Source organism: Sylvia atricapilla, chromosome 3, assembly GCF_009819655.1.
Source record: "Sylvia atricapilla isolate bSylAtr1 chromosome 3, bSylAtr1.pri, whole genome shotgun sequence".
Taxonomy (NCBI): domain Eukaryota; kingdom Metazoa; phylum Chordata; class Aves; order Passeriformes; family Sylviidae; genus Sylvia; species Sylvia atricapilla.
Window position 1 is genome coordinate 65,752,952 of NC_089142.1, and position 25,960 is coordinate 65,778,911.

General features: G+C 38.5%; 1 protein-coding gene across 2 annotated transcripts in view; it reads left to right on the forward strand.

The window, feature by feature from the left end:
• The window catches only part of GRM1 (glutamate metabotropic receptor 1), a 178,923-nt gene that overhangs the window by 97,830 nt on the left and 55,133 nt on the right, over positions 1 to 25,960 (forward strand). For both annotated transcript variants that reach the window (XM_066315635.1, XM_066315634.1), the window contains exon 3: positions 16,532 to 16,767. In XM_066315635.1, coding sequence (XP_066171732.1) covers positions 16,532 to 16,767 — 236 coding nt within the window. The remainder of the gene's footprint in view (positions 1 to 16,531; positions 16,768 to 25,960) is intronic.

Here is a 25,960-nt window from a genome sequence, read left to right on the forward strand (position 1 = left end):
TATAGCCTGTGATCATCAGGTATTTGGTTTATTGGAAATGTAGAAATCACAGAGAATCTACTTGAAGATGTGAACAGTCAATAATAAATGCTTCAACACTGCAACGCTTCTGAGGATGAAGCATCTTGGCTCTGGGTACTATATTTTACTTGGGACACAGATAAAATTACTGTTGTATGATAGGCAGCTTTCCTCACCTCTTTTTCTGAGGCAGTAGAAAGAATAATTTTTCTTGGTATTGCTCTTTTTTTCTCTGTATAAATGAGAAAACTGCTAGTTCTTTGCAAAGCAGCTAATAACCAATATGGGCTAATGTTAGTTGGTGATGAGATGGTATGTGGTAAAGGTGGTGTCAGAGAGGAGGATGGAGCAGCAGTATCTATTTCCATTATTGTTGAATGGGCTCCTTGGCTTTAAATGAGCTTCTGTTTCAATATAACCAAAAACTCCATGCCTAGAAAATTAGACTTGTGATTTCATGAAAAGAAAAAAAGAGGAAATCAAATCTGACTTACTGAGCTTCATGACTTTTATTTTTATTTTCTTTAAAGGGAAAAGATACTTTTTACAGAGAAGGCTGTCAAATGAATACTGGTATGAGCTTCTCTAAGGATTTCCTGAATATAGCATTTTAAGAGGTTGTCTTATTAAACCAATTCCCATCACACACTTCTCTGTCAAACTGGTCCTGAAAAATAATCCTTGCTATTTCTGGACATTGATTGGACAGACACACAATAAATTCATTCCTCTGCTCTCTTTGGGTATTAGACAACACAGTCCTAAGTTGGAATTCATTGATCTCCACAGCTTTTGAGTCCTAAAGTGGAGACTTCCCTGACAAGGTGGTAAAAATTGACCTAGTAAATATAACTTTCATTGTCTCTTATTCCATTACTTTTTTTCCCAGAATTGTTTATTGCCTTCCTCTTTTCGTGGCTGGCAGAATTACGTAGTACACATACATAACATATATAATATATATACATGACTAGAATATGACAGAATTATATCTTTTTTGGGGGAGTGATATTTTACTTCTGTTGTCAAGATGTAGTTTTCCTTCTGTTTTCTGTGCAAAAATATAGTTTCTAAGTCATAACTGAATTCACAGTAAGAGTGTTATTGTGTTCAACCACTTATATTTTCGACCATTCAAGCAGCTCCATGACAAATACTGGCTCAAGCTCTAATTTTGTTAAACATATGTAGATATAGATATATATATATTAATTGTTATTCAGAATACAAACATGCATTTATATTGTATTGGTGTTTATGTGTCTTGTAGCACAGTTAAACTTGATGCTGAGGGAAATAAATAACATTTTGGTAGTAATTTCATTTTTTGTACTGAGTCAGACTTCCAGGGATAGTTCTGTTCTTCCTCTGCCAAACAGTAGTAGTTCCCACTAATGCCAGTCTTTCACAGCTAATTCTTTTTAACTGATGCAGCACCCTTTTACTTAGTAGTATTTCAGTAGGGATTAAAATGTAATTTTCATCGTGCAATCACTGGCTGTCCATGCGAAAATACTGCCTTTCATGCACAAAATAGTGGCTGAGAAATTTATGTTCCTCTGTCACTTAAATCATGGCAATATCTAGAGGCTTTCATGGAATGAAGTCCCATTATCTAGACAGCGTGAAAGGGTGAAGGTTGTGCAGTGTAGAAAGGAAGAATAACTGGGGAAATAACAGAGGAGCAGATGAGAAAGAGAAAAGTGTGGGGTGGCAAAGGATTTCTTGGCCATAGTGGGGGTCACCAGGACAGAGTACATGGCCTTGTATCATGGCAGGGAAGACTTTGAGAACAGGTGATTGGCAAACTGGCTGGCAAATAGAGTTCATTCCCATTCATGTAAATTCCCTTTTAGTTTTTATCTGTGGTTGCTATATAGATGATACATAGGTTTTACAGCTTCACAGCTCTCCCATTTCCTTCTTCCTCCAATAACAACACTGCACAATTTTTTAAAAATATGACTCTAAATAATTAGTAAATAATTTTTGATTTTAAGTAATGGTTAATTTGGTGAATATTTATATTTTTATTCTCTCTTAAGAAAAAACATAACATGTTATTTCATGAAGATACTGTATCCTTTTTTTTCCCTCTTCTCTCCATTAGTATTGTTTCCTAAATATTGTCAAGTGAGGCATTAGGTTAAATATTTTTTTCTTTTCCTACAACTGGAAATATGATTAATATGTATTGGATAGGTTAAGAAATATTTGTATTTTGATAGGTTGTGAAATATTTATAATCTGAATTACACTGACTGTCATGTAGGAATTTACTACTTTTCTTTTTCCTCTCTCCCTTCTTTTAATTCACTCTGAAAAATTTTTTTGGCCAATAGTTTTATATGTCTGTATTTACACACTCTTCTTTAAAATACTGACAGATCTGCATTATTTTCCAGCCATTGTGTCCTCTGCCTGCCATGGACTTTCTGAAAAGCACCATGATTCAAGTGACCTTGATACTATTCTCATATTCCTTCATTTCTCTGACTGAAGTTTACTAATCCTGAGCAGTCTCATTTATTTCCTTTCGTATCCCTCAGATAAGTAGGTGTTACCAGACCACAGTTAGAGGATCCAGAATCAATCCCATGGTATTCACGAGCGATAAGTAATTTGCTCCATGTAGGATTGCTGGTCCCTCAAGGCTTAGGCTCCTATAGGATTGTTCTTTGAGTCCATTCCTTCTGACTGGGCACATTAAAATTCCCCATGCTTTAGGTCTCACTGGGGTGGGAAAGAAGGAGTTTTAATGCACCAGAAGCCTAGTAGAGAGGAAGGACTATACACAGGTGGCCACCAGAAGAAGATTAAAGGGGATTTGGAAAACTCAAACATTTGTTTTTCTAAGACAGCCGGAAGCAGAGGAAAGCACTCTGCCTGTTTGGCTTTTAATCACATCCCAGTTTTCTCCTAAGGTAGTGCCAACTGTGCAGTCTTCCTTCACTTACAGTTCACAGGACATAATACAGAAAATCCAGAGATCTTTATCTGGATCTCTGCACTTCCATCAATTTTGTTCCTTTGTCCCTTCTACCTTTTTGTGAGGAACAGTACTTGTATTCAAAGTTTCAGGCTGCTGTTCTTACATTTGTTCCACAAGGGTATTTTTAATGAAAAGGCTATTTTCCTTCCTCCCACATTGTTTTATTTGGTGGTTTTCTTTTTTTTTTTCTTCTTCTTGTTCTGTTTGGTATTTTTTGGTTTCTTTTCTTTTAAATTGCATGTGACTTACCCTTAAATTCTGTAGGTTTTGTTGGTAATTCAATGGATAAATATAAGCAAGTATTTTTTATTTTGAATGCTTCCCTAGAAGTAACTGTTTTTTCTCTGATTTTCATGTATAAACAAGGATTTAAAATTTTGCTTTCAGAGCTTGTTGATATAGGTAGATTTCTGTGAATGGTTTCTTTGAGATTGAATCTAAGCCTTTTACAAATCATTCAGCCATAGAGTAAAAGGAAATAACAACAATAGGGACTTGTCACCTTCTCCATGGTTCTGAATTCCCTTTTCTTTCTTACCTTCAGGAAATGGAAATGATCCACTTGGTTGTCACAAGGGTCATTCTCTCTTCTGCCTGGACATGTTGCACATTTGTGATGACTATAGCAGTTATACTTGTGGGACAGAAACATTAATAAGAAGACAGTGTTTCTCATCTCTATTTAAGAGATTATAAAAATTATTCATAAAGGTGAAAACAGAATGTATGCTGAACCTGGCCATGGCACCTGGCTGTCCCTGGCTCTCCTGGCCTGGGCACAATTGTACTGAGCCCTGGCTGGCAAGCCCCTCTCCTGCCCTGCCTGTGGTTCCTTTTCAGTTCCCAGCTCCTCAGCCCTCTAGGAGTAGCTGGCCCATGCAGCATCCTGACAGCAGGCTTTAGTTGATTCCATTTGGCTTTTATTCTTACACCGTTTCTTGCCCATAAACGCAGCATTTTTATAACAAGTTTCTTCACATTGCCTTTTAGATTTTCTTTGCATATTCCAATACTGCATGAAGCAATTGACCAGTATGTCTTTTCTGTTGGTCCAGGCACATTCTCCTTCTCTGGCTAGATTCATGAAAGGAAAAGGAAAGAGTACTCTCTCACTGTATCTTGTAGGAGGAAAGTCAAGTTAATCTTTCAAAGTTGGGCCTTTGTTCAAAAGCCAGACAAAATCAGGTCCTATTTTTAAAAAGCTTGTTTCAGTTTTCCATTAGTAAGTTGTAAAATCATCATTAATTAATAGAATTTGATCCTAGGAACACTTGGATTGCTCTGGGGTCAATAGATTAATGAAATATAAAAGAAGTTTTACCTTCCTAAGTAAAAGTGTAAAACTTAATTTATAGCAGCAGATTTGTTGTCTCCCAAGTTACATGACTCTAATGATCCAAAGAAAATGACAGGAATGAGACAAATTACTTAAAGGGAGATTGCATGGACTGTATACCTTCCTAAGCTATAAGATCTCCAGGGATCTCTTCCAACCTAAATCATTCCATGACTGCATAAATAAAGGGTACAAAACAGTTTCTACATCAGAAGCAAAGCCTCCATCTTTTTTTGGAACAGATGCTCATTAAGACAATTTTACATCAGGAAAATAGCTGATATCTGAAAAGATATCCAAATATATTGACTGGAAGAAATCTTCCACTTCACGTACAACTTGGGATTTAGAAGGAAAAATTATGCCTTCTCAATCTCCAGTACAGAACCAACAAGGATAAATATTTGTTTTGTCCATTTTGAAATTAATCTGATTATATTGAGCATTAATTTGGTGATCTGGTAAATTAAGCACTTTGAAGAATGGAGGCCTTCTCAGTTGTGACTTTGATGCATTTTTGTATTTTATTTAGTCTAATGAAATGTCAGTAGTTTGCTCAATGTACATTTACTTAATTTCAGTTTGGCTTGATCATATAGAAAGTATATCAAACTCCTTTACTCCTGCAATTTTAAGCATGTTTCAAGTACCTATAAGAATTCATCTAATGTGAGCAATATTTTGGCAAATCATTCCAGTTTTTCTAAATAAACATCTGTTCACAATTTTTATTAATGTTTAAAACCAACAAATGGGGTTTAATTGTTTTTCGTAAAATCTGCAATATATGTTTCTGATTACCATAACTTAAAACGAAACCTATCACTTTCAGTAATTCTTCACTTGAGTAAGTCTGCATATTAATAATTTTTTAAAAGGAAAAAGGCTTTAATAGCTGCTTTTTCCAACCTCTAGATAATCAGGAGGGTAGGAAGGTATTGCTGCCTACAAACTCAGCATTTAAGTATGCACCTCACTATGGCTATTCCGTGTCCCACATGCTACAAAATGAGGTTACGTGCGATGCAATATTATAGCATTGTTCTGCATGCTAGCAGGAACCTGTGTGAACCTTTTCCTTATGTCAGTGAGTACGTGCCATCCTAGGTTTCTCAGTGATGCCAGCATGACACCTGGAAGGAATAACACTTGGACAATCTGAATGATAAACTTGTGATCTAGTCTTTAATAAGTACATTTAAACGAGATGGCATATTTCAGTGCTTTCTCTGAGAAAGAAATTTGATAATTTCCAGTTATATTCAGGACCTTTTTGGTTTTGATATGGACTGGATACCTGAGACCTAAATGCCTAAAAGGCTGCTACTGTCCTACTCTAGCTCTGCTTGCTACAGCAGGAACTCTAAGGTGTAGAGGTCAGCTAGGTGGTGTTGAAATAAATTTGGTTTAGACAAGCATAGGACTGTGCCTACATTTCTCATTTCACAGTGTATAAATTTCTCATTTCATTTCAAGTATATAGCTGCAGCAATAGACACTTACAACCTTAAGACATCAGTAATTGCAGAAGCGTGAATCAATAATTCTTTTATATATTGTTATTGCTCTCTAACATTTCCTTCAGGTCAATTATAATAGAATTGCCTGAACAAAGCAGATTATAAAAAAATTTCAAGGTATTACACCTGTTTAATGTTCAGCAATTGTTCATTAAATGATTAGCCAATTTTCAGGTGAATTCATTATTCAAATTATTCATTGGTTTCTTGGTTTCCTAGCAGTTCATGAGCTTTTCTTTACTGACACAACACAATGCTGTGCTAGTAGGTTATTGAAGTTTTATAATTTTATTTATTCTGAATTTATTTATTCAAGCCTTAAAGTATTACTTGATTCTCTCACTGGAATGGTTTAGGTGCTTAGGAGACTCATTAGCATAATATGAATTTGATATTTCCCATGTCAATATGTTATTTCAAATGAATGACTTATAAATATTTGAGTGGAAATTATATTATTCGTAAACATTCATCGTAATCTGGATGTTCAATTATGCACAGAATGTGAAAAAGAGAGAACGGCAGATAAGGACAAATTTAAAATAATTTTGGTAGAAACAGTCATTTAGGGAGATATTGTAATATATGATAACTTTGATTAATATCTTAATGAGTTTTGTGATTTTATCATTGCTTCAGTCATACTTCTTCTATTGTTCTTAATTTTATTCAATCTGATTTTCAAAGCCCATTTAATACGTGTTGGTATGGAAATGATAATGGACTCTCACTTACAGCTGCCAGTTCCTCCGCAGACACAGCTTCATTAAAGGGCTAGTGTTGCAGATATTGGCATTGGAGGGTGAGTTACCCAGCCTGGGCCTTAATCTGTGAGGCCTGTGGGCCCCTGTGGCGCAGGTCAAAATTCATGTTAAGGCATACCCAGGGAATTGTGGGCTTCTAGGTGTATGTAGTGTTGTGGCATGAACAGTTCAGCCACCTTAAGAATAAGATAAATAGTGTTTGTTTGCATTCTTTGTACGGCCTGTCATTGTAAACTATACTAAGAATCTATCTAACCCATGCTCTGAGAGAGAATAGAGGGAGAACGCCATGCTAACCACATCGGTTTGACGTGCCGTTTTGCTCTCTGTTGGGCCTCCTATAATTTAGAGCCTCTGTCAACAGGCTAGCAAGCCAAAAAGCAGTTCCTAAACAAGTATATGTGTAAAGGTTCAGTTTTCAAGCATGAATGTGGGAAAGGCATTCCAGAAATCCTGTGAGGGTATGAAAAATAGTTTATATGCAAACCAGTAATAGCAAGTATGGGATGTTCTCTTTAGGTCTTAGTATTTGAAATTTAATTTCTATTGAGAAAAAGCCTATATTCTGTGTATTTCTATTAACTCTTGTAATATGAGAGGGTTACAGTAAGTGATAGCTTGAGGGAATCAGCTAAAAATATAAACTGTAAAGTAAAACTTTGGATTATTCTGTGAAAGTAAGCAAACATCATGGAGAAATCTAAAGACTGCAATTCAAATTATTTTTGAAAGTATGGTTTGTATGGAAATGGAAATGGGATTCCAAGGTGTTTCTCTGTTTTCCTGTTCCTTGGCAGGACCTCAAAAAACAAAGCATGGAGGGAAGAAAGGAGCTATGCTTCCACCTTTTCTGCTTGTCGTTAGGGAAGACATCTCTGCTTTATTTTTTTAATAAGTGCAAAAATTAATATCCAAGCATCCAGCAAGATCTGCAGGAGTGACATGTAACAAAGAGGGACTTGTGTTTACCTGATCTCTTTCCCTTACATATATATACCTTCCCATGTATTTCCAGACTGTTTCCCTCCATATGCTATCTCTCTTTCCAGTCCTTCAGATCTAGTTCCAAGACTGTAGTTGGCTAGAGCAGAGGTAGGAATGATTCTATTCCCTGGGTGCCTTTACATGGTTGCGCAAGAAAGACCTCAGTGTCTAACTTTTATACAGATTGGAAGAAACAACAGGAATATTTCTGCCTAATTATCCTTCTTGGAAAGGGATTACAGTTGGGATGTTCGTAGCAGGAATGACCATATCCTTACTATCCATATTCATTTTTTGGTGGAGTCTTCTTGCACAAATACCAAAGTAAAGCAGCAGCAAGGGGATACAAAAAAATCCCCAGACCTGGAACAGAGATGCAAGGCTAAACCTCTCTGTTTTCAGATTTATATGTATTAATAAAATGGTAAAAATCTTGGATTTGACTGCATGTGGCTAAAGTTGTGTCAGGGGAGGTTTAGGTTGGATATCAGGAAAAGGTTCTTCATCCAGAGGGTGTTTGGGTTCTGGAACAGGCTCCCCAGGGAAGCGCCATCCTGACAGAGCTCAAGAAGCATTCAGACAATGCTCTCAGGCATTGATGTGGCTCTTGGGGTGTCCTGTGCAGGGCCAGGATTTGGACTAAGATGACCCTTGTGGGTCCCTTCCAATTCAGCTTATTCTGTGATTCTGTATTTCTGTGATATTGGAGGCCAGCAGCACCTTAGATGAGGCACAATGCTAAGAGTAACATTTCCTATTTGTGTGTGTTTATTTAAAATTAGATATTCTTCTCTATACACATGCTTCCATTTGGAAAAGAAACAGCTTTCATGATGCCTCATGTTATGAATTTCAAACATGAAGAGCAAGGATTTTATCCACTGGTCAGCCTGTGGTGGAAACATGTGTATCCCTTTTAATAAATCAGCCATTGCCTTGGAGAATACACATATGGTTGCTGATTTTCCAAGATATGCGGCATTGTGCACTCTTGAGAACAGTAAAACCTTTCCTGAGTAAAAGCAGCAACTACATTTTAAAATGCCAAACATATCAAGAATCTTCACAGTAAAGACTCTCGAAGATATTGCCTGCATGATAGGCAGTGAAATTACATTATGCAAATTTCATGCAAATATATGCACCGCATATGATAATTAAAACCTTTGTAAATACATATTTGCAAAATACAATCCATCATGGTCCACAAGGTTATAATCTACATTTTTAAATGAACAGTGCAAAAACTTTGAACATTCACACAGAAGTGAATCATGATAATTTGAAACAGTGAGCTATCATTTACCAACTTTACGTTCTTTATAGAGTGTCATTCATTCAAAAAAAAAATCCCTGATTGAATAAATAAAAGTTTCAATCCCTTACCAACATCTTTTGTTTGTGTGAAGTATAATAACAAATGTGCTACTGTGACTGTGAGCCTTCAGTAATCATGAATGGGAAGCGAAAAATGTTGTATGCAACGTCATGAAGCAGAACCTGACAAGAACAGGAATTTTACCAAGAAATGTGACAAAACACTTGCAGCAAGAGGCCTTGGAATAATTTTAAACTTTTTAAACTTCAAATCTCAATTTCTCTCAGGAAATAGCACCTCCTGCAGGACATTAGAGTTAAAACCATAATGGGTACACAGAGCTGTCTCAAACGGAGTGAGGTTAACTGGTAAATCATACCAATCTCTTCCTCAGTCAGTCTAATCCTCTCAAGAGGGAACCAGCCCCAGGCCTGACATGCTTTTCAGTCTATGGCCCATGTGAGGTTTACAGCTCACAGAGCCATAGTAGTGTTGTGTGAGTTCTCAGTCTAAAATCTGGACAGTCTGACATCAAATGACTCTCTTGTACCTTCTCTTGTCCGTGTGTGAGGTCATCAAGGCAGCAGTCTTCTCTTTACTTTTTGCTTTTTATAGCTTTCCCAGAAGAAGTTTCAGTGGTTTTCTTCTCATGCTTAATGTGCAAAACCGATATTCCCATGCTTTCAGCTCATTTTAATCAAGACTGACCTATGGAGGTGAGCAAACTGGAGAAATCTAGTGGAATTCAGGACACATTTGACCTCAGCACAGTTCATAGGAAAAGGAAATAGATACAAATCCCGAAATACCTTGTGACGTGGGTTGAAAAAAAGACAGGGAGCTTAGGAAGGTGGTGACTCCTACCTATCTCCATCCATACATGCAGGAGCCAAACTACTGGCCTATACTGAGGCTTATATTAGAGGAGGTGATTTCCAGTTTTCTGTTTTTGTGAGACCCCATCTGGTGTACTGTATCCAGCTCTGGGGACCTGGAAGGTTTTGGACCTGCTGGAGCAAGTTCAGAGGAAGCCACCAAGATAATCAGAGGGATGATGCACCTCTCCTGTGAAGACAGGCTGAGAGTTATTAAACCTGGAGAAGACTTCAGAGCCTATATCACCTCTCAGAACCTAAAGAGGGCCTACAAGAAAATCTACAGAAAATTTTCACACGGGCTTGTAGTGATAGGACAGGAAGGAATGATTTTAAAAGGAAAAAGAGCAGGTTTAGATAGGATATCAGGAAGAAGTTATTTATTGTGAGGGTGGTGAGACACTGAAACAGGTTTTTCAGATAACCTGGGAATGCCCCATCCCTGGAAGTGTTCCAGACCAGGCTGTATGTGGCTTTGAGTAACCTAGTCTAGTGAAAGGTGTCTCTGCCCATGGCAGGGGGGCTGGAACTAGATGATTTTTAAGGTCCCTTACAACTCAAGCCATTCTATGATTTTATATTATCACCTGTTTGTTTTCCTTTCAGCTGAGAAAATTTAGTGAACTTGATTCTTCTGGTTTTGAGGAGGCCAGTCAGTTGACAGCAGGCCTCAGCCTTCCAGCCTGCTCATGCCAGCAGTGACATAGAGGCTTATCTGTAACCATGGGATTATTTTCCTAATATTGCTAGGATTTATAACACAGATAAAATTAAAACTATACTTTTTAAAATTCCTGGTTGACAGCTAAAGAAAGCTCTCCCACCCTTCAATGTAAGTGTATAATTCTAGTGAATTAGCTAAATGAGTAAGTGCAAAAATGATCTTTTGTTGCCCATGTTTGCAACCATACTAATTAGCAATAATGATCAGCACCTTTAGCTGACATTGCTGACTGCTGGCATTGACTGACAATGCATATGCCTAAGAAGGAAAGTCACTTTGTGAGTTGCTGACTTGTGAGTATTGGCCAGTCTTCAATTTTCTTTACATGGCATGTTCTCTTTAAGGCATGTATTCCACAGACACTGAATATCTTTGCTAGTGTTTCTTATTGCCAGAGAATAGGCCCGTCCTCATCCACAATAAGGTAATTGTGTTTTTCCTTCACATTGCATTGGTGAAATAAAGAATTCCTTAAAAAATCTACTCCCTGAAGAAGGCAGCTGAGCAGTCAGCTACAGAGCTGTTCATGAGTAACTCTGGGCCTGATTCTGCTACCTATGATCATAGCAAGTGGCAGCATTGACTTTTTTTTTTCCTATGAAGTTATCCCACTTGCTACACCACCATATTTTGGATTGGCCTTATGCTGAGCTCTGAGTTTCCATCCATTCTGCCGTTAATAAAGAGGAGCTATACAATCCTTGCATGCAGACAGGAGAATGCGTGCAGGCTTTTCCAGTGGGGTGCTATCAGAAAAGACTTATTTGAAATGAGAAAGTGAAATTTGCAGGCTTCCATGTCTGACCAGCTCTGGATATTGAGAGCACTGGCATTTGCCAGAATCAAATAACAAAATATTTAAATGCTACTTATCATGATTTTGGGTTTTATAGCATTTTGAAATATCTCTAGTTAAGCATTGTCTGAACCCCTAAAAAGGCAATGTCTGACTACAACACAGAAAAATGGTTTTGCAAAAAGCACTTTCCAATTAAAATGTCCAGCCTTTAAAAAAAAAACAACCATATTATATAATCCAGCATATAATAATTGTTTTTAAAAATACAGATATTATAAAAATGTCATGGCACTTTATTGGATGTTGAATTCTCTGAGTGGTGCTGTCCTCATACCTAAATGCATCAGAAGTTTGACAAAACAGCAGGGCAGCTGGCAGCCTTGAGAATGTGGCAAGAAGGCATTCAGCACTGGGCTCTGCAGGGATGTATATCAACATGACAGGGGAAGTGTACTGACATGGGCTTTAGTTTTGTGGAAAGGATGCAAGGCAAGAATGTAGGTTCTGAGCCTTTTGTTATGGTTATGGTCACCTATCTCCCTGCTACCCTGTTTGAATGGGATATCTGCAGGGAGCTGCTGTGAAGGTTGAGCACTTGAAACTCAAGAGATAGAAATCATGTTAATATGACTGATTTATTTGGTTTTATAATGACAAGAATATCTGCTGTAGGCAGAAGGATTATTGCAGAAATAATTCATTTAGCATTTAAAAGGGCTTCTTGCTCTTAATTTTTTTTTTTTTAATGACTTGTCTAGAGAAAAAGAAAATATCTCAACATAAAAATTTCTTAAGGAATCAACCTCAGCTAATGCAAAGGCACTTGCAGCTCTCCAGTCTGAGGAGTCTAAATCAATTGCCCTCTATAGCTTTGGTCAGTCAGTTCAAACCATTCAAGGGTGCAGGGATCAAATTGCCATTCAGTATCCATGACTAATAAACTTGTTTCTTTTTCTTTACCTATGAAAGAATGCTAAGTCGACAATAATCACAGGGAAAGCAGTCCTCATAAACAATAGCATGTTTACTTTTGTGAGTTTGCCTGTTTGGACAAAGCATCTGGATGAGTAGCTCTGTGAGCACTGTGCTGAGAAGCAGAGCAGAGCTGCTGCTGCATCACTTAAGAGTTAAGCCCTGAAGAGATGAAAATAGAAAGGCTGATTGCTGGTTGTCTCATCATCCCTTGTGAAAAGCAGCTGACAGTATTCATGTTTGGAAGAGAAGAGGAAATTGGAAATCCATTCCATCTCTCCCAGTGTTATAGTCACAAGAATATATATGACTGAGTTCAGAGAATATAGGGAGGCTAAGATGCTTAAACCACAATTCAGTGATGTCCATTGTCAAATATTATCAGAACAGTAAGCTGTTTGAAAAAAAATAGCTTAATTTCTTCAAACTCCATCTGTGATAGTGGAAACTAGGACTTCTGATCCTCTGGAGTAGCTTTAAGCTTTTTCCCTTTCCACCTGATTTTTTTTGTGAGTGAACATTGAAATTTGCATTTGGCGCCATTAGTATCAGTTACCAGACTGGGACTTGGACCAAGAGCAGCTTGCAGAGTATCAGTGACCATTTTGACTGTGATAAACACCAGAAAACCACAACAAAAGCTGTTCTTTCTCTCCTAAGAGCAGAAAGAGTGGTTGCTAGTTTGACACCCACATGCTTTTCCCTCCCTCACTGTTTCTGTCATCACACTGTAAACTCCCTCACAGAGTTCCAGATCAACAGTTGCACGAGATACCCAGCATGTTCCAAGGCTAGATTGCCACACACATGGACGCTTACCAGGGATGGCAGTTTGGGTAATGGATATGGGCCACTTCCTGAAATCAGTATTAAAGGCACACAGAAAGAGGGGCTAGCAAAAAGTGCAATGTGTAGTGCTACTTGCTATTCAGCAGGATGAAAGAAGGATAGTAGGTGGCATGTACTTGTTCAGAAATTTCATTTCATAAAAATGAAATTTCATTTTTATGTTGACTCAGCTATTGATCTTGTGATTCTGTCACTGACATTTACACTGCCATCTGACTATCAGTATCATGCTGTTGCCCAACAATAAAAATGTCATTTTTCTCCCCACCATCTTCTGGATCAGTATCCATTTATACATATGACACATGGGGTTCAGTGCTTCCAGAAAATCTTTTTTTAATATGTATATAAACAGCAGAAAGGAATCCAGAAAGGTATTTTAACAGGATCTAATAATCTTCCCAGAGCTGCTGGTAGGGCAGCACATCCCACTTAGGGCAAATTTCAGCTCAGTCAGCCTGCAGCTGCCAGGATGGCATGGATGCCATTAGAAACCAGAAGACTCCTTTGCTTCCTTGACTTTACTGAAAGTAGAGAAAGCTCCCATACGAGCTTCAATACCTATGATTTTTTTTCTCTGATTCCAGTGCTTTTTCTTGACATTTTGCTAAAGATAAACCTTATGAAACAGATTTAACAATTTGAGGAAGTTGAAGAGAGAACAAAAAATATTTGGGGCAAGAAAGAGACAAAGAAACATTATGTGACAATCTGTGTTCCAGTTTAGGGGAACTTTTCAATGAGCTGCCCTCAGACAATGCAAATTACACTTTCTCTTGTTTTGCAGATTTGTTCCGTTTTGCCTTCAAAGTTTATGTGGCCATTTTCTAAGCTAAACATATTGGGGAAGGGGAGAGGAAAAATAAATATTTTTGGTTGGTAGGAATCCAAGCAGTAGGGCAACTACCTCATTTCAACAAGGTCTTGTAAAAAATGGCTCAATTTACTTAATTTTTGTGACTCGCTAATGTTTCTGCTTGAGTCTACCATTTGAAAGCCAAAAACATTGTGACAAATAATGAGGTAATTATGCACTTAGGACTTAATTACTCATTCTGTAAGAGTGATCTCTTTCTTACTTTCACAAAATAAATATTGTGTCTTTTTCTTCTCTGCATTGAAGATTTCCATCTTGAATTATGTGAAATCCAGAAAGTTAATTTTCATGTAAGTAGTAAGGTTTTCCAGAACAGAATTATCTAGACCATAGTCCATCATGAAGGAGTCAGGGGCACATGGCACATTTTATTTTTTGTCCTCAGCAAATGGACAAGTGAAGAGTGGGGGGGATGCAGAGATGTTGAACTGTGGCTTCTTTCCCTCTCCAGGATTTCAGGCAGTGTGTTGGGGCAGGGAGCAGGGTTGGACAAATTGTGGGGTTTTAACTCTCTGCACCCCGTGGCGATTCAGGTGCAGCTGTCAGGGCTATATTGGTACAAGACACTGAGTAACCTACACCCCAGGCTTTGGGAAGAAGTGACCAGCAGCTTCTGCCAGGTTCAGCTTGATGGAGAGAATCCCTTTGGGACACTTGTAAAACTGCTGTCTCCCTCCTGTGACCTACACGCTGCACCTCAGCCAGCTCTTCACTTTTATACTGTATTTGAAATGCAACATGCGCACACGTGTATCTCACGCTATTGAAGATATTTGTCAACAGTTTGTAAACTCAGAAATTTTGAGTAGTTCTACTGCAAGGCCTTGGCAAAGGGGGAAACAGAGAAGAAATCCTGCCTCAAAGGTGCCATGTAGTGTCATCTTAAAATACAAATTTGTGAATTCCTGAGACTAGGTTGAAAGGAATGTATTGATTACTCTGATGTTACTCTGCACTGCCAGATGCCCCATGTCTCAAATAACTTCCATAATAGAAGTTTGTGTTGTGTTTCCAATGTGTAAAGAATTTAGTACATGGCTTTTCCTGTCTTTTCATGGAGAGCTGCCATTTTCTTTCTGGGTGCTTAGGGCAGAGATGCAGCAGTTAATGTGAATGCCAACTAAACCACGCAGCTATTTAGTCTGGTGGCTGAGGATGGAAAGCTCACACATGTCCAGTACACAGTCACTTTTTAGCTGTTTGACCAGGACTGTGATAGAGCTTCAAATCGTCTATATTTTCTTTTGTGGAGACCCAGGCACACCTGTGCTGAGTGTCTCATAAATGCCCTCAGCTGGTAATGGTCTGCACCACAACTATCTTCTCAGGGCTGTGTGCAAAAGGCTTCTAAAAAGGACCTTCTTTCAATCTCTCTGGAATTCAGGATGCAACCCTGTCTTACGTGAATCTGAGACTTCTGTCAGTGGTGAATTGCATTTTTCCTCTTGAGCTCCTTGCTGCTGGAAGTGCTTCATCTGTCTGCTATTCACAGAAGCAGTGCAGCTGATTTGATTCTGAGTGCAATAGACCTAGATCTGAGGTGCCAGAATAATCTATTTCTCTCATTACATGCCCAGCATTTTAAGATTAAGCAATGGCTGACTTATATTTGCACTTAAATTAGACTGTAAAAGCATTGTTCTTAGGGCATGCTAATAAGAACTGGAGAGTGACACTTAATCAATGGGCTCCTAAAGAAGGAGATAAAGAACTAAAGAACTAAATTAAGCTCAGATGCTAAACCCAACAGACTTTGTTCAAACCTGTTAAGATAGACTTTCCATGAAACAATGTTGTCAAGAAAGAGTTTTATCTTCAGGTTTTCAAAAGCATCTCATATATGAAAAAACAGGGAAGTAAAGCAGAAAGCCATTGTTTCTTAATTAAAAAAAAAAAAAAAAAAAAATAAAAAGGAAAAAGAAAGAGAAATAAGAAGGAGGGGAAAAAAGCATGTTATCACAAATCCCATGCAGTGTGAGAATAGTATGTGGGTTTTTTTTTTTTAGTTTGGCCGAGTAGTCTTACTCCATTCCCTTCCAATAGAATGCAATTCTCACTTCATATTTTATTTGAATTGCCCTTCTAGCTGTTTGATCCATGCATACTGAGGTCTATTTTGAAAACCATCCAGGATCCTGGCTCGTTTTCCTTTTCATCAACAATAATTTTCTCATTTCCACCTCTTACAGGACAGCAGAAATTAGGCAGAATCTCTTCAGTCACAGAGACATCGCAGCACAAGCTATGTCTAAATAACCTTTGCAGAAGGACAAGGATAAAACCTCATTATTCTGGATGAGTTAATGAGGACTCTGCACGAAATCAGTCAGACTGCTCATTACAAGCCGCTATCACTCTGCTTTCTCTGCCTGAATTTTACATCTTTAGATTCTCCATTAATCACTTTCTTCCAAGGGTGCCAGTCTGCCTTTGGCTGATCACTTTTTCAAAACAAGCTTTCTCCCTTTGTGTAATAAGTGGTTTTTTTGCCTCTTTTCAGTGATGGTTGGGCAGACAGAGATGAAGTCATTGAAGGTTATGAACCCGAAGCAAATGGAGGCATTACTATCAAACTGCAGTCTCCTGAGGTGCTGGCATTTGATGACTACTACCTGAAGCTGCGTCTGGACACCAACACCCGCAACCCCTGGTTCCCCGAGTTCTGGCAGCACAGATTTCAATGCCGCATTCCAGGGCACCCACTAGAGAATCCCAACTTCCAGAAGAATTGCACTGGTAACTTGTCAAATACTTTAAATATTTTTTCCAGTTTTTGAATCTATACTCTGGCAAAAAAAGAGAAATTTCCTTGGCTCTGGTTTGGGTGTTTCTTCTTGTTGCTTATTGGCTTTTTCTTTGGGGTTTTTAGGTTTGGGTTTTCTTGTTTGTTTTTAATTAAATGTTTGTTGTTTATTTTATGCAAGGAAAGGTGGTGACCTCAAATTGTGCAGATAATAATCACAGCTCTGATGGGAGTATATCTGGTGCTGGTTGCAAAGCCTCCTCTCTATTCCGTTCTGTTCTAGAGTGACTTGCTCCCTTTTCATGTTTTACGGCTATGCTAAGGCTGAGTGCCAAAGTTCGTAATATGGCTTGTGAAAAATAAAGAGCCATGAAATTTTAACAAAAATAGGAACAAATTCATACTTTTTTTCCTCAAAGTCAGCTTTTCTGATCAACTGAGGAATCAGGAAATTCACAGATAATATTACACCAGAAAACCAATTTTAAGGAAAATTGATATGTCTTAAACTTGGCCAGTTGTCTGCTTTACCTCTTTTTTTTCCTTAACCCATTAAAACATATACAGTTTGTTTGTTCCTACTATGTAGCATTCACATAAAAAACCATGTCTTACACATGGAAGTAACTCTTACCTCATAGCAAGGGAATTTGTCTATATTGGTAGACTCTGACAGTTAATAGTCAAGTCAGGCATTCAGACTTGACTCATTTCCCTCCTCTAGAAAGCTGTAAATTTTGCATGAAACCTCTAAATATGTGATACTTCTCAGGCTTTTCTGAAAAGCAATCAGCTCTTAGATTTGATGGTGTACAACTGATAACTCTCAAGCTTATCACACACAAAAAAATCCATAAATGTGTCAAGTCACCAAAAGGAAGCATCACAAGGTATCTTTCCCAGTAATGACATACCTAGAGAATCAAACAAGATCTCCATGTTCCCAGCAAATCTGTGGGCAATGCAATACTTATTTTTATTTAACTACACAGATCTGACTGCTGACTGTCTGGCACCACCAAAGCTTTCTGTGCACATATCTTTATCTGACATTTCTGGAAGGTTAAGAATGTCACTTTAAATACTAGCAGCTTCAAAGCTGTTTGGTGGAGACTTTCTCTCCAAGGAGGTCTAGTATGACAGTGCCAAGAAACTGCCTTCTTTATCTCTCACTGATTTGGAGACAGGCCTTTTCACACACTCTCTGTTAAAAAAAGGAGTCTCTTTCCTCTCCCCTCCTTCACAAATTATCTCCATACACAAATTTGAAGGATAAACTCCATGATGCTCAATAAACAATAAGCACTAACAAGTAAAACTCATTAAAAGTGCCAATAAATGATCTGACTTTTTGTGGTACTACAAATTTAAGTACTCCAGTCACTCCTACATCACCCTAGGAGAATAATCACTAACCATACTGGTATCAAGCACCTTATCTCCAGTATATCTGAGAGCTTTTACTCTTACCTTTATAATCCTATGAAAAAGGCACATAGGGCCATGCATCATCGAAAAAAAAAGCTGAGTGCCCTGTGGTCCCAGGAGTCCCTGCACATTATTAACAAGTGTTGTTATGGGTCATGTCCTCTTTTGTATTACAGAAGAGTGCTGCTAGACCTTACTGAGAACAAAAGACACCCATACTTGAACATAAACACCAATTTTCAAAGGCAATAGCACTCAAGTTCATTTTCCATGTCTGGAGAGCTAACATCTCAGGAAATTATATCATGAAAAAGTGAACCATGTATAAAAGTTCTTGTAATCGGCAAGCATAGTGTAATTATATTTACACAGCAAGAGGTTTCCTAGGAGCAATCAGAAAAAAAAAAAAAAGAAAAAAAAAAAGACAGTGATGTTCTTCAAATACCCTATTAAAAACTATTCACACTATTTGAACCTATCTATCTTTTGAAAAGGAGATTAACAACAAATTTTGTATCTTCAGTTACTGCCTGTCCATTATAATTTACTCATGTACAATCTAATCAGTTTACTGAGTGATTTATTCAGGATTGCCACTGACATGAGAGGTTCAATTTTTGTCATTCATGGATAGACAAGGACTTCTCCTGAAGCAATTACAGCTTGCTGCATCTGCAGTTTCTCACACCCTCTTACTGTTGAGTCAGCATTAGCTTGGGATTGCATACTGTCTACAAAGCAAGGGAAAGCTAGTTCCTAGAAATCTCCTTTCTCTGATGACAGGAATTACTGTTGGAATTCCCTCATTCAGTCTCTGAGAAGACTGATTTTGTCCTTCAGAAATTCTCATATTACACTGAGCCCTGAATGAACATGCATATTTTGGGGGAAAAAAAACCAACCAAGGTATATCTGCTCTAAGCACTATTGGAAGGAAGAAAGTCAGGGTGTGCTCTACTGCATGAAGGCTCTAGAATGCCTAACAGCTTCCCACATTTTCAGAATAGCTTGTCTGGATTACTGGAACTAGGTAGTAGTAGCAACTAATTCTTCGGAGGAGAAGAAATCCATCAAGACTGTTGCTGTTACTGCTCATTTGGATCATCCCTTGTCGCAAAATTAAAACAACTTACTTTTCCCACTTGGGTGGCAGCCAAATGAGTGGGAGCTATTTTTGGCTCAGTCTTTGCAATGTTTTCGCCAAGTGCCTCATGTAATCGAATGCCTTTCCCTATCCCTCTCTCCTTCCCTCTTTCTCCAGCTGCTGTAGAAGATATTCTTCCACAATAGGATTCTAGTATAGAAAGTTTATTATATGTAGATATACTGGATCTGGTTGAGATGGGCTTAACTTTCCTCACACCAGCCCTCATAGTCTTGTACTTTGTATTGGTAGCTAGAAAAGTGTTGGTAACACACCAGTTTTTTAGGGCACTGCCAAGCAGCATTCACAGAGCATTGAAGCTCTTTCCCACTCCACATCCCCACCCTCAAAGGCTGGTAGGCTGGAAGTGAGCAAGACAGCAGGAGAGAGTATGACTAGGAAAACTGACCCAAACTGACTAAAGTTTCCACACCATATGATGTCATAGTCAGCAATAAAGGATGAGAGAAAGGATGAGAAGGTGGAACAGCATTTCTTATTAAGGCATTTGTCTTGTCAAGCAATATTCTGAGGCCCTATTTCCCAGGAAGTAACTGGATGACATCTCGTGACAGAGTTAGAGAATACATTCTCCTTTTCATCCATACATGGTCTTTGTTTTTTTTTATCAAACTGCCTTTATCATGACTCACGCATATTTAATTTTTATTTTATACATTTTTCTCCTCTGTCCTGCTGAGGAGGAGTGAGAGAGTGGCTTGGTGGGCACCTGTCAGCCAGCTGAAGTCAATATATCAAAGTAGAAAATGCACATTTGTATATAGATATTCTCCTAGAGTTTCCTGGATATCTAGCAGGCCAAAATCTCTTCCAGTACAGAGTTGTTCTTAAATTTTCTGTGCCACTAAAGTACTGGTAATGTATCCCACATAGCTGCTACTGTCTGTAGGAAACAAAGCATGTCCTACAGCTCTCCATGGACCCCTGACACATAGTGGAATTCATAAATTTACACCATTCTTCATGCCCTTCAGATGAAAATCAGAACAGAACAGAGTGTTTTAACTGTAACCAAAATGGCTGTTTCTGAATTTGAGGTACTAAGGCAGTATCTGACTCAAGATGGACCTGACAGAAAGTTCCCTGAGCACACAGCCTCAAGTACTGCTCCAAGGAATAGTCCCTACTTGTCTTAGCTCATTAGAAAACTCAGTCTTTTCTGCATTTTGCAGATTGTACACGGACAGCAAGGGTGGATCTTAGACTGTGTACATCAAGCAACAGATTTCAGATATCTTTCCAACAGACTTGTAGGATGTTTTCTCCTCCCTGATCTGATAGCCCAAATGGAAGTGGGGTTTTTTCACACAAAAATACACTGGCTAATCTTTCTCTGTTGCATATGCTGAGCTCACATAGGCCAAAATTAAATGCAAGTCAAACTCACACAAAAATGGTGTAAAATTCAGTGTGGGGCAAACACTTACTTGTAGGGACATCTCAATGCTCCTTTACAGAATGCCTTATTCCCCTCCTGGCAGATAATACAATGGCTGGAGTTTATGTAAACCAGGTGGGCTGAGTCCTCCTCTGCACCACAAGAGACAGTTATGCAATTGGTAATGGAACTGATGCAAATAACAGATTATGCGCACAGCAGTTCATCTGCTGGGACAACAAAATACATTGGCAAGCAATCAGCACAAACATTTTTCAATAGAGCAAAGTGGAACAAAGTGGGCAATTCATGATTCATTCATCAATTCAATTGATCTTTGTGAAGAAGGCTTATTTGTCAGTAAATGTATTTGCTGCAGATAAGAACAAGAAATGTAGATATTTTTTGTTCCAAAGGAGGTCATAGTCCAAGTTCCCTTTAGGATACTTACTCATACTTTGGTCATGCCATAAGAACTGCTTTATCTGCTAATTCCTATCTTGGCCCAAGAGAACTGCAAGCAATCAGTCTGAGTGCATCCAGAGTCACAAGAATCAGAGGATCATTCAGTCTAGAAGATAGCTCAGGAGGACTCTAATCCAAGACCCTGTAAAAGCACAGTAAGTCATCAGTTCAGACCAGGTTGATCAGGCCTTGAAAACCTCCAAGGGGGCACAGTGTGACTGTGAAACCTGTTCCAGTACTTCAATGTGAAAAAGTTTGGCCTCATATCTGAGAGAGTCTAAACCTCTCTTGTTCCAAGATATGCCCGTCATCTCTTATTTTTCACAACGCTTCACTAGGAAACACCTGTCTCTCTCCTCTTCATAACCACCCCATAGGTATGAGGGGCTGCTGTAAGGTTCCCCTGCAGCCATCTCTTCTTTAGGCTGAACAAGCCCGGGCCCTTCAGTCTGCCCTCAAAGGCAAGGATGGCAGCTCCCCACCATCTTGATGGCCCTCTGCTGCAGGTACTCCAGGTTGTCAGTGTCTTTCTGTGTAAGGGATTAACATACCATGTGCAGTGCTCTAGGTGCAGCCTGATGAGCACCAAGGATGGTGGTATTGGTTAGATAGTCACACGACTCAGTCACTGCCTGTGCTGTTGTTACCATCCTGCTTACAGGATGCTGCTTGCCATTATTCCTGCCAAGGATCTGTATGTCCACAGTATTCTTGTGTCAAGTCTGGTCCTAAGAAGGTGTATCTTTTCCCTTCTCCTTTCTGCAGTAGACATACACTTTTACCACACCTGGCCAGTTCTGGAAGAGCACCATGAATTGTCATAACATATTAAATCATAAACAAAACACAATGATAGCCAAAGAAGCTTGGGAAGAAGGCTAAATATTCCAGAAGAGGCATTTATGCTTTGCTATGAATAGAGCTGAGTTGTTTCCAGAGTTGGACAAATTAGATCCAGCAGACATTATCAGGGCTCATCATGCTGTGTCAGACAAGTATGTATATGTTTCTCTGAGAACATTCTTTTGATCTCAACATCTGCTGGGCTCCCCCATGGATCATCTGTCCCATGAGATTTTTCATCAGCAGGAGCACCTACAGTAGGAATTATTGCCACTACAATAATTCAAAAAAAAGTAATTATAAGACAACAGCCTGGTGTGCACTCTGTCAAGTCAGCCACTGCAGGTAAATAATCTTTATGGTGTATGAGAGACATATTTTTAAGCCTTTGATGAAGAAATCAAGCTATTGACATGCTATAATTTCTTCAAAATATACTTTACATTAAGTATCCTGTGACTTGTCCATGCTCACCTCTGCTTTGCATTCTTATTACATATTTAGGTCCTGTATCATGCTCTTTTTCCTCAGTATGAGGCAGAAGATCCCAGTGATTCCAGTAGTGATCAAAACTGATTGAAATTTCATTGGCACCTAGAATGAAGTCTACTGGGGACAACTTGTCTGAAAATATTCTAGTTGCCACATTTCTTAGTCAAGTCTTCTTTTGCAGCAGAGAAGACAGGAGAGTTGTAGTTTCATTTTCTTTCCCAGACAGTGTTACAGGCAGCTTTTAAGGCTTAAAGATAAGGAGGATTAATAATGTGCTTATCTGTGATAAATCATGTGAATTATTCAGAAAAGATATAATGGCCAGGTTTTTGTTCCTTTGGTTCTAGCTTTTTGTGTCCATGTTTGGAAAAAACAGTTACATTTATCTTATATTTTATATTTCCAAAACTACTTTTAAACCAGGCTGTCTATCAATATAAAATAAAAATAAATATCTTTATTCTTTTGAGATCCATAACAAAAAAATTACATCATCATGACATAAAGGAGTGGAGCAATATACATGTGCCTTTGTAAACAGCGTAAAAGACAGTTTGCAGAACCATGCATATTTCAGCAGCATATAGCAAAAATTTTCTGAATCTACACCTACATTTTCCATTTCGGATTTTAACAGTAAAAGCTTGCACTTCTGGGATTAAAAAATACTCAGGTAGATTTGTGACATTCACCCTTCTTCATTACATGGATGAACTGATGGTGGTACTAAGGAAGAGGACACCTGAATCATGCTCCCTTGTGCCTCCTTCAGGCTCCTGTCTCCTGTGCCTAGAAGAGAGACAAGGCCACTCCTTACTGTTCAGATTGCCACAGATGATTTAAACTTTTATCAGGAGCACAGTGAGGACAAAAGCACACAATTAAAATAAAAAAAAAGTACTTGTTCCTAGAAATCAATTGTTTGTGCAGGTTGAGCATCAGAACAATTAGCAGAGATATAAACATTTAACCAAACCAGAAAGTCAGTCAGATGAAATAACAGAAGTAACTGATCTGAACACAAGGCAAACTGCTTTCTGTCAGCCTCCCATGTCTTTTATTTGATGATATCTTCCATTTCCTCATTTACCTGTAGGTGGGAAGTTTTAAACTCGGCTTGCAATTTTACAGGTTGTCATTACTGGCAGCATTACCCCATAAATACAGGTGTAAAGGAGAAGCAGTGGAGGCTAACACATGTAGGCACAGTCCCACATACTCACATATGTCTAGCTGCAGACTAAAGATACTTTTTGTACACAAGGATAATTTCTGAAAATTAGCCAGTAGTGTTCTTAAAATAAATGGGTTCCTCTTAAAAGATTGTGGGCAAGAAGACGCCTAAAGAACAATACATTATGAGCTTGAGTGGTAAAACCTAAACCATGAAAACCACACAATTTCCTACTCAGAATATGCTGTATTTGCATCCATAGGGAGAATAATCTGATGGAAGTTGTGTGCTCTGAAGAGCAGTGCTGCTAGAATAAATCTCTGTTTTCCCATTCATACTGGGATATCTGGGGAAATGCAAAAGTTTGCTTGATTGGAGAGAGTTAGGGAAAAAAGATAAAATACTGCATTTACACTCAGTTGCTGGCTGAACCACTGTAGCACAGCAAGGTGCTAGACCAGATGATTTCAAAATGTTTCCTTCGGCTGAGGTTTTTGAGATTCATTCAGTAGAAAGTAGCTTTGGAGTAACCCACCAGTTCAAAGCTTCAATTTTAGCTCTGGATTCAGGCTCAGCTCTATAGGAACGAAAAAGCAGGGCTGTTTTCTTCAAAGCAGTAGCACTGTACCCATCAGGCTATGCAGTAAACTGTCTGCTTTCTGCAGAGGCCAGCTTACTCCACTGCTTTTTTCTGGGTTTATTTTGTCTAAATATTCATAGCATGAGGGCGCATTTTCTTGTGAGATCTCAGGTACTTTTTCTGCATTGTCACATTTGGCTACTCCCAGGGAAACAAGAGGTGGGCTAAAATGGATGCTTTTAAAATTCTTTTAGATCAGAAAGAATTCTGCTTCTGTTTTTCTGTTGAATTTGACATGTGAATACAGGCTAGGACCACTTATTTGATCTTCTGATTTGCTTAGCTCTAGCTTCCTTCTAATCAATGATGCATTGCCCTTGTGCAGACGTTGCTCAGAAACTCCTAATCTTAGCTTAGCTTTAAGATGGATCATTTCTGTGATACTGAACTCAGCTCTAGGCAGGTGCCTGGGTAAGGGGAAAGTAAGGTGGGTCTTTGTGATCTGTGTATTTGTGATTAAATTATTGTATATTGCAAGGGTTAAAGGGAACACATGGGTGGTCCTAACAATCATCTGAAAACTATGCTTAATTTCACCAAAAATTGTGAGTGTATTCTGCTAATTTATAAAGTGGCCTAGCTGGTTAGAGTGGCCAAGACCACTTTTCTCCTCAGCTCCAGAGCAGCTGCAGCATCTGGCTTTGGTCCTGGGAAGCCAGGTTTTTTTTTCTGGAAGAAACTGTATGTTTGCAGGACTGCTGTGTAGCCTGGGCCTTGCACATTGGATATCCACGTGGCTCCAGGAAGCCAGTCCTTCAGACAGAGGCTGTCTTGTGCAAGGATATGGGCTATTAAAAACAAACCCCAAACCAACAGCAAACTTGGAAAAGGAGAAGTTTGGAATAAGCTGTATTTCTGCAGAAGTAAGTTGCGTTGGTGTTCGTATTGATTTGTATTCTGACAGCTAATGTTGGTAGTTTTAGCATTAAGAACAGAAGTGTGGAAGAAGGTTTGTTCTTCTCTTAGAATAAAAAAAAAAAACAAACAAAAAAACCCCAGCAGTACTGGCTGAGGGGTGTTACACTGTCAGACAAGAATTCTGAAGCCCCTCTAAAATCAATAGTGATTTAAAGCACATTAAATAGTGGATATCTTTCCTGACTGTTCTTTGTACTCATGCAGAACAGCTGGAATTTAAGATAGGAAAAGACCAGTCATGTCAGCTAGTTTGTGTCCTACCATGAGGAGAGTACTTGGTCTGTTAACATGACATTTTGACTCACACTTTTTAAAGTCCTCAGGATCTCCTGCCCGCACACTGACAATTGCCACTACTTAGACTTTTACAAATCTAGATCAATGGAGGGAAGAGAGTTTATGATTTGTTCCATTTTCTGTCTCCATGCCAGACAGGAGCACAGATGAATGTGTGTATTTTATTGCCATCATCATATTTTTCCACTCTCATCTGAAGACGCTGACTTTTTGTTTTGGGTTTTCTGCTGGTGCCATATATTTAACATATACTGAGAACAGACCTCTTGTTAATTCCTTTGCCCCATTTGGTGGTAATATATTCTATGGTTAATATAAAAGTTGCTTATTTTCTACTCTGAACCAACATTTTCTGATGAAGATGCTCAAAATTAGGCTTCTCAAGT